The 9,498-nt window shown below is 36.2% G+C and overlaps 1 protein-coding gene across 2 annotated transcripts in view; it reads left to right on the top strand.

Moving 5' to 3' along the window:
* Positions 1-29: 29 nt before the first annotated feature.
* Positions 30-9,498, top strand: part of LOC139935977 (polypeptide N-acetylgalactosaminyltransferase 10-like) — a 32,697-nt gene continuing 23,228 nt past the window's right edge. Inside the window, exons 1-5 of one of the 2 annotated variants that reach the window (XM_071930643.1) lie at positions 30-101; positions 3,152-3,992; positions 6,460-6,598; positions 7,333-7,477; positions 8,733-8,899. In XM_071930643.1, the coding sequence (XP_071786744.1) occupies positions 3,792-3,992; positions 6,460-6,598; positions 7,333-7,477; positions 8,733-8,899 (652 nt within the window). In that variant the 5' untranslated portion in view covers positions 30-101; positions 3,152-3,791. The remainder of the gene's footprint in view (positions 102-3,151; positions 3,993-6,459; positions 6,599-7,332; positions 7,478-8,732; positions 8,900-9,498) is intronic. The other variant, XM_071930644.1, reaches the window with a different exon arrangement.

Raw genomic sequence — 9,498 nt, 5'->3', positions numbered from 1 at the left:
AAAGTAAAAATAGACTGGAGCTAAAACCGGCAGTTCTCGATGCGCTACGCTTCCACGGTGTACTGTGTACGGATGACTAGTTCGTGGAGCATTTAGAAAAGGTACATTTCATCGTTTTTCGTGTTGTTGTTTTACATTTACACCTTTCTTGTGATAAAACAGAATGTGAGGGTGAGGTTTAACACAAAATATGGTTTGAAGAGTCTAAAATAGTTAACTTTATTGAGTTTTCAAACAGTGGTACGGATTCGAGGGGCGGGGCTCACAAATAATGTTGGACTTGAGGGGGGTGTGATGTAGGAAGTGATTATCAATACCATTATCGTAGGAGGTCCTGTTTTTGAGGTGTCCCTAAAATCGTGGCAAATCTTTTACCACTCTGTGCGCGATGTAAACAGTCCCGAGATAAAAAGGAAAAGTTTCCGTATGGCGCCACCACTTTTTCATTCGATATGAAATAATATAGTATCCAATTTACCTCAATGAGATATCCCTTTTTGTAAAAATGAGTGAAAAGGTGGTGGCGCCATACGGAAAGTTATCAGATAAAAAAATTGTGGTTTTATTTGCCAAGCAAAGAGTCTCCTCTCCCTTGACAAAAACTTAGAAACACGTAAGGCTCCACTGGTTATTTGCACTTGTAATATGCAAATAGTTTGGTATTTTAGGCATTTCTACAAGGTACAAAAATATGTCGTACTGTTGAAGCCATATAAAAATATTTGCCCACCCAAAAAGTTTCATCCAACACTATTTCAATTCACAGTTCATGATGATCAAATCATGTGACTGAGTATTTTGCTGAGCATTCTGAAAATAAAGTACAGAGGCTTAAAGAAGCCATGTGCCTTATATCATTTTCTAATATTGTTGGAGATTTTTATTTTTTAACCCTCATATTAATATTATGATTGATATTAAAATTTAAACATCAGCTTGTTGATTCAATTATCACTGTTTATTTGTACGCTTTATTATAAATTTTAAGAAAAAAAGGGAAAAAACTAAGTAAAAATCGGATTTGAAAGCCAATAATTATTCACACTTTTTATTAAATTATTTACTTTTGTTATTTTTTGCAAATTACCATGGTAATTTTAAAAATTTCATTAAAAAATATTTTGAATAAAACGAAGGTAACTGGTGGCTATAGAGTCATACACAGAGTCTCAGAAAACACTTGTAGTCACTGTAGATGTTTCTTCCATGTATGGCTTCACCGGGAAACCATACTTTCTTGTTTGCCGTGAAAACAGGAAAAACTCAAAACAAATGATCGGTGTGTAGTGTGAACATTTCAATGTCCATCAAGTTTTAATATATATATTTGTTTGCATACTTCATATTAACAAATGAAGATAATTAGGGCATCGGTTGATACATGGCATCATTTTTTTTTTCCCAATTCAAAGAAAAAGGCATAATACCGTGAAAACTGGTAAGAGGAGGATATATATTTTTAGCAGTGTTTGAAATAAAGTTTCTATTTTAGTTTAAGACAAATGCAGGCCTGCAAATGTAAAGAAGTTTATTATATTATTATCATTCCGTGCCCTCTGTACTGCAGTAAGTGTTTTTTTTTAAGAACTGCACTTGGATTTTGGAAGTTAGAGAGAGCAGGAAGGAATGCTGCCTGCTTCCAGCCTGTATTCAGTTTCTTGGGCGCTGAAATTTGTCATTATCGGTTGTATTACTAGCTAGTACGACAGATATTAGGGAAAAAAAGGGGGAAAAAAGGAGTACATTTATGCATTTGACTTTACTTTTTTCCTTATCTTATTTTTGTTTGTTTATTTTGGTTCTAATATTAATATTAATATGGGTAAATTTATGGAACTTCCAGAGTTTGTTGTCAGGTTGAAAACAAATTCATAATCACAGCAGGCCTCGCGACAAAGTTCCAATTACAAATTTACATGTTCGTCATATCATAGGGTGCCCCCAGAGGAAAACTGCTGTGCCCCTTCAATCAAGAGCATTTTTTCAAGGCCTGCCACGGCTAATTTAATACTTCCTTAAAGAATAATCCAAACATCAAATAGCCGATCCAATTCTGCACTTTGGTCTGCCTAGATGAATCTTCAGAGGTACACTTTATTTCTCTATCTTCGTTAAAACATAAACAGTAAGATTTTATGAAATTATTTTTTTTTTTAATTTTTTTTTTATTTTTTTTTTTATTACTTTGTAGACTTCATAATTACAATGTGTGATGTTTGGGTCTAACTCTAATGAGTGCGGACAGCTCTCCTCAATAATTAAAGGGTATGATTCAGGATTGGTTTCGCTGATCGGTCCACAGACCATGTTAATGTTTTATGAGATAGCCATGATTTATTTATGAAACAAACCTGTGAAAAATTGGCGGAATCTGCTGTGTGAGTCAGGAGAAGACAGTGGAAAAACAAACAAATTGTCGTTAATTTTGGTTGTACAAACTTTTAAAATCTGCCAAATGTTGCGTTTTTAGGTTTTGGTTTTCAGATACTGTTTCCTTGAATATATGACTTGATTTCAGAAGGAAATATTTCACACAAAAAAGGACTTCATAGTCAGTTAGCTCTTAGACCATAATTAAACAACATTGATGTTTTTTATCCATACCAATCCTGTATAATACCTTTAAAACATACAGTCAGATTTTTAAAAATCTGTTAATTATATTTGTTAGACTAATGTGTGAAGTTTGAATCAATAGACCCTTCCCGTGAAATATGTTAATTGCACCTAGCGTGTGCGCACTAATATTTTGGTTGGCAAATTGAGGGAACATCGCGCTGTTTTGTACATGGCTAACGGCTGCACGACGCAGACGCGACTGCGCATCTGCTTATTGCACAACTCTAAGGCGTTTGCCAACCAATAGGGTCTGTACGCATGCGTGAATGTAATTAGCATATTTCATGGGAAGGGTTCATTGGTTCGACAATTTTTGTTTCTAAGGAATGGAAAGATCTCTCCTCAATAATTTAAGGAGAGTAGTTTATATCCCACTTTTTTATTCTAAAATTGAAGGACTGCATTTGCATTCTGCCTTTCCCAGTCTCTTTAATAATTCATAAATAAAGTACTGCGTGTTCTTTGTGAATTAACAACTTTCTTTGCTCCGTAGTGAATTAATAACTTGTCTTCTAATTTGCTTTAAAAACAGAACAGCTGTAGGGGAAAAATCGTCCATGCAGATCCCTGTACAAAGCCAGCGCATAGCCAGAGTGACTGTGTGTGTACACTGCTGAAATAATGCAGACAGGAAACGGCTACTGTTTGAATAATCTCACACATCGCAGATGTGAGTTGTTGTCGGCAGTGTGAACACATGTGACGGAGTCTCATCGGGGATAGCCAGTTTATTTGTGTGTGCAAACAGGAACTACAAGGTCTAGTGTGTACTTTGTCCTAAGCCCCACCATGCAGACACACTGGATGCCTGTAATGAACACATTATGATCGTGTTCGGAGGATTTTGTTGATAACTTTTACCATTATGCACTAAGCCGTCAGTTCCTGCTCAACCTGAACTTTCTAAGCCAAAGTTCTTTCAATGCTTCAAGTTGTTTCATTGTATGGAGGGGTCAGCGTAACCAACACTTCTTATCATAGCAGCCTTATCATAGCATGGAGGTAGGATTTACCTCCATGATCATAGCTTCTTCTAACCCAGAGCTGGAACTATCAGTACTAAAGAAACCGCTCGTCGACTGTACCAAGACAAATTTCTACTTTGAAAACTATTAAAGTGAAAACCCTAGCCTGGTTCTCCTCTCAGCATCTTATGAACTAATCCAACCATCATGAGGGTTCACAAGCAAAGGATACTGCGCTACCTCATCTTTATATTTCTGCTGTTTTTCTTCGGGACATTATTGATCAGACGAGGAACGGAGGACTTTAATGATGAGAGTCACCCAGGAGACAGCGTCAGGGAGAGGAAAGGACACGGAGAAAGCCACGGCGAGGCTGAAGTTTTACAAAAAGAAAGTTTATTACCAAAGGTAAGATGCTTATAAGATTTGTGAAAGTTTGTTTATTTCTCAAAAAAATAAGGATGGTTTGTATTGCAAAAATTTGACTCCCATAAATGGCCGACCGTGTTTGTCGACGAGGTAAAAAGAAAACCACACAATTTTGAGTGATACTTGTGTGGATCATTATATTATACTTTTAAAATATCTTTCTAATCATATGCATTCTATAACAGATGGTTACATACGCTTTTCAAAGACCAACTTGACCGATCCAAGGCAACGTGTTCCTTTAAGCAGCTCTATGAGTTTCGGCCCAGCGGTGTAGTGGAAATTCAATTTTATTTGAGGTTGCAATTAGGAACATTTACCACTCTGTTATATGCAACCCTCGCCCCAGGCCTAAATCAACAGATATCTTGCTTATTTGCATCAAGTTGTTATCTCTTGTTAATGTTAATTTTTTTATAGATGATTTGCAATACGTGTCATTGACCGCCATCTTTGATGTAAAACAATGAAAAATGACTTTCAGCCAATGATAGCTCTTCATGCGTGCACAATTCATCAAAGATGGTGGCCGATGACGCCTATTGCAATCCATCTATTGATATATTCTTTTCTTGCAAAATATAAAAATTTTATTTTGCTGCAATTTGAAATGAACCCAATTAATCCTTGACAAAACAAAAGTTATATTTTGTTACTTCATCAAAAAAGCTGTACAATGTGTTTACTAAAATCTGGAGAATGGGAGAAAATTCATTTTCTCTTTAGTATTTTTTTTGGTTCTGTTTGTTGTTGCAAAAAATGAATAATGTAAAGCCCTTAAGAAATACCTGACCTTACTAGCAAACACTACACAACAGCTGGATCAGTACACCAGCATTTGTTATAAAGGAAATATTGATTTTTCATATTAACCCATTTTATTAGCATAACCCACAGATCCTGGGATGCATGCCCGGTCAGTCAATACAAAGAAATCACTCAATCAGAAGAATATCAATTTTTCACTGCTGTCGCCAATATCATTTAAAAAAAATTATTTAAAATTTAAATTTAAATTATGAAATCTGTAACGGCAGATGCACCAATGCTGTTTGAGAGTAGTGAATAAACAATAGGAATTGCGGATATTCAACAAGGTTCAGACTGGTACTTCTTATAATTTCAGGATAAAGTGGGTTTCTGTACTCAAATAATTAATCTGTGCCATTACACCACTGTTGAGACTCTGAAATTCCCCTAACTTTGTAATCCCCAGTCGAGCCACGAAATGACCCTCAACATTTGCTGTGGTGCCCTGCGCTTTTGTTGTGATGCCCCCTCTGCAAGGTTCCAAACAGGCTTTCATTTACTGCCTGATCATTAAAGGAACACATTGCCTTGGATCGGTCGAGTTGGTCTTTGAAAGCGTTTGGAACATTTTGTTATAAAATGCAAATGAATAGATAGATCATTTAAAAGTAGAATATAATGATTCACACTAAAATGACTTGAAATTGCACGGTTTTCCTTTTACGTCAAAATTTTGACTCCCAAAAATGGCCGACCATGTTAGTTCGCGACGTAAAAAGAAAACTGTGCAATTTCGAGTCATAATTGTGTGGATCATTAAATTCTACTTTTAAAACATATTTCTAAATAAACCATGCACTGATAACAAAAGGTTCCAAATGCTTTTCAAAGACCAACTCGTCCGATTCAAGGCAACGTGTTCCTCTAAATTGAACGGGCTCAGCTACGATTTTGAATCGAAGATGCACTGCATTTTATCCTGTGATTTTATTGCACTGATAATGGGCCCAAATTTATGGGGAAAATTCACAAGAACACAGGGCTTACACTAACTCAAAATTTGTTCTAAGGCATACTTAACTAGATATAATTTGTTTCAAGACCAGGATAAATACAAGGAAATTGAATACAATAACACGCAATAAAATTCTTTCTTTGAAGAACAAGCAGATTTATCTGAATCGGAAGATCAGGCTAAAAAGGGTCTTTAATTGAACCAAATATTTTTTTAGCTTTAAGATATAAATCTTTCACGAGTATTATTATTATTCAGTTGAAAAAAAGAAGACAGCTAGACTTTTCCGGTCGTGAATTTACTGGTCGGCCTTGCAGTGGGACCACTCTCCAATTTAAATTTTGAGCTCTGTGACAACAAGTGGTGAAAGCAGGGCTTAAATTCAGGGGAAAATTCGCAGGTTGGCTAGGTAAATAGACGAAGAGAGAGAAGTTGCAAGAAAAGTGTTTTATTTTTATCTCTGACTGCGTTCATGTATAAGTGTGCACTACACCACGATCCTTTGTCATTTCCTGCTTAATCGCTCAGGACATTTCTCAATTCTTCTGTAAATAACTCTAACAGAAAACCTTTCACAAATGGGCAATGACTTCTGCTTGAGATCAATCAGAGACCCCAAGGTGGTGGTAATCCTCCGAGACAGAGTCATTTATTCTGACATAATTATCATTCTCCTTTCAGGTTAACCAGCAGCAAGAAAAGCAAGAAAGTCCAGCCGAGGGTGGCAGACAATTTCAGAAGTTCGTCGTAGGCGAACAATCATTGAAAAAGAAAGATTGGCACAACTACGAGAGACTTGATGCGGAGAAACTAAGAATAGGTTTGTAAAACACAATAACCCTAAAGCCACCCTTTAATTGTTTTACCTTTAAGTTGATGCAGTTTTTTTCTGGGGGAAAATTTACAATTAGTTAGCTGGTAAAATTTTGCTGAATGGTTTGTTTGTTTGTTTGTTTGTTTGTTTGTTTGTTTGTTTGTTTGTTTGTTTGTTTGTTTGTTTGTTTGTTTCTATTTGAAAATTTCGACAAAGTCGGACAAAAAATACTTAATTGTCTGATTTGACAAAGTTCTTTGCAAAGCAAAAAATTGAAAGGGGGAACCAGCCACAACAAATCAAACTTCAATGTTATTTTGAATAGTAACCTGTTTCTGCTAATTAATGCTTTTCTGTGCTTAGCAATTTTGTTGTGCTTACAGGCTTTATGAATTTGGTCCCTGAGTATAACCATGGAGCCATGGTGTAACTTACAAGGGTTTTTATATTTATTGACTAAACCAACAGCGGACGAGCCGCCAATTACAGGAAAGGATAATACACAATTAACAATATTCATATAGCCTATATAAAAACAATATGTATATGTACAATGTAAACAATTAAATAGAAACATCTTAGAATAGAAAATTGAAGCATACATTGAAGATTAAATAAATTAAAATTGGGAACAGAAACAAATAAGCATGAACGACTGTGAAAATATATTAAAAATATATCATAAAAGCATTTGCCTACATTAAATTATAAAAGTTACTCTTTGGCTGTTTCTTTATCAGGTCCAGGAGAGCACGGCAAGGGAGTAGTAATGACACCAGACTTGAAGAGAACTCAGAAAGCGGACACAGCGGCCAATGGATTCAATGAGAGGGTCAGCGATATGGTTTCATTGGACCGATCCCTGAAAGACATCAGAAACCCAAGGTAACCAGCTTTTCTCTTCAGACCTTGGAATTTCATCTTTGAAAGGGCAAGGCCATTTTTTTTATCTTATTATCTTTGTATTTTATTTTGTTTAATTGATTTTGTTATATCCAGCGCCTTGAGGAGCCATTTATATCCATCACCTTGAGGAGCTGATCTGCAACTGTTTGCGCTTTATAAATTTCTCTGTATTATTTTTATTATTATTATTATTGTGTAGGTGGGGAGGGCTTTGTTGTGTAGGGTATACTAATCTCCTAGTGATTGATGCAGAACAATGTGGCTGGAATCTTCCTTTGATGTATTATTGCTTAAGACAGGGGAAGGTAAAAACTAGTTATGACTAAAGGGAGGTCACGCTATTTTTACCTTCCCCCTCTTTAACTGGCCACCTTCCCTGGGAAAAAATCTCACGGGGGAGAATCAAAATTGATTTTATTACGCAATTCTTTGAAGTACTTTTTAGAACACTGCAAACAACTTTTAAAAGCTTGTGGTTTTCCTCTAGATTAAGGAAGTTTAATTATTGGATAGGAGGATTAGTTGGACTAACTGTACCTCGAAAACTTGAAGGAAAAACACCCCCAAATTTACTTATTTTAGTCTTGCATAATACGTTTTGTAAATAATTTTTAGGCACTACCAGTACCATATTTCTGATGCTGTGCAGGAACTATGTTTCATGGATTTACATTCTAAAAAATCTTTCTGTACAAGTATCTTTCTTTATCTTGTCATGGCCGAGTGGTCAAGTTTTCTAATCGGTAGAGTGTGGGTTTAAAGCCCAGTCTCGGCATTTGTGACCTTAAGCAAGACACTTTAACCATTGCTACTTTTCCCAAAAGGATGGGACATAGGCTTAGGTCTCGTGTGTTGTGTAATGTTTGTAAAAGAACCAAGTACACTTACTTTTTAAGAAAAGGGATTGGCCCAGTCATTCTGGCATGGTTGACTGCATCACAGCACCTTGTAAACTTTAACGCAGTTCTACATGTTGACAAATTTCAGAATGGGTGTTAAAAATCACAAATCTGTTTTGCATGATGCACATATTATATATATACAAAATAATGAGTCCTTTAGGATGCTTTGAGTGTGAACAAAACTATATTTTAGTATTGCATACTATTATTGATATTGACATTCATTCACATTTATTTCCAAAGTATAGGCCTAATACAACGGTTTCAGGAAGTTGAAAGAGGCATGAAACTATTTTGCATTAATTTATTCTTCTTTTTAAAAAACCCACAAGGTGTAAAGAGATCCAATACTTAGAGAAGTTGCCCAATGCAAGCGTTGTGATTCCGTTTCACAACGAGGCCTTGTCCACACTGAAGCGTACTGTGCACAGCGTCTTCAACCAATCACCCCCTGAGCTGATACACGAGATCATCTTAGTGGATGACTACAGTGATAGAGGTACGTACAAAGTTTTGTAGGAAAAGTGTCAAGGAAAAGAGTGTTTCTTTTGTTAGTGCTAAGTGTATATTTTTATAATGTGTAAACAGGGCCAGGGGTCGATTTCACAAAGAGTTAGGACTAGTCCTAACTTAGGACTAGTCCTAGGAGATATACAAATTACATGGATAGTCCTAAGTTAGGACGAGTAACTGGTCCTAACTCGAGATAAGACTAGTCCTAACTCTTTGTGAAATACACCCCAAGCCTGTATGCTTCATTTGAGAATGGACGAGGGAACCAAGGCATTTTCTCCTTGGTAAAGGGGCACCCTATGAGGAAAATGTAAATTTCTACTGGAACATTTCAAGGGCACCAAGGCAATTTCCTTGTGTCTTTACCATTGTTAAGTGACCCTTTCGGCTACTGCTACTGGTCATTTTTTGTTTGTATTTACATACCAATAAATAATAAATAAAAAATAGAGGTAATCACCTTCGTTGCCTTAGTGAAGTATGAGGCCTGCAGCGCCCGAATTTCAAACTGGACCTGAGGCCAGTGGTTTTCAGTGTCAGGCCAGTGAACTTATGACCGGACCAGTCTGGCGGTCTAGTGCTTTT

The sequence above is a fragment of the Asterias amurensis genome, chromosome 4, assembly GCF_032118995.1.
Source record: "Asterias amurensis chromosome 4, ASM3211899v1".
NCBI lineage: Eukaryota > Metazoa > Echinodermata > Asteroidea > Forcipulatida > Asteriidae > Asterias > Asterias amurensis.
The sequence above is the reverse complement of the archived record's forward strand: the minus strand, read 5'-3'. Positions and strand labels throughout refer to the sequence as shown.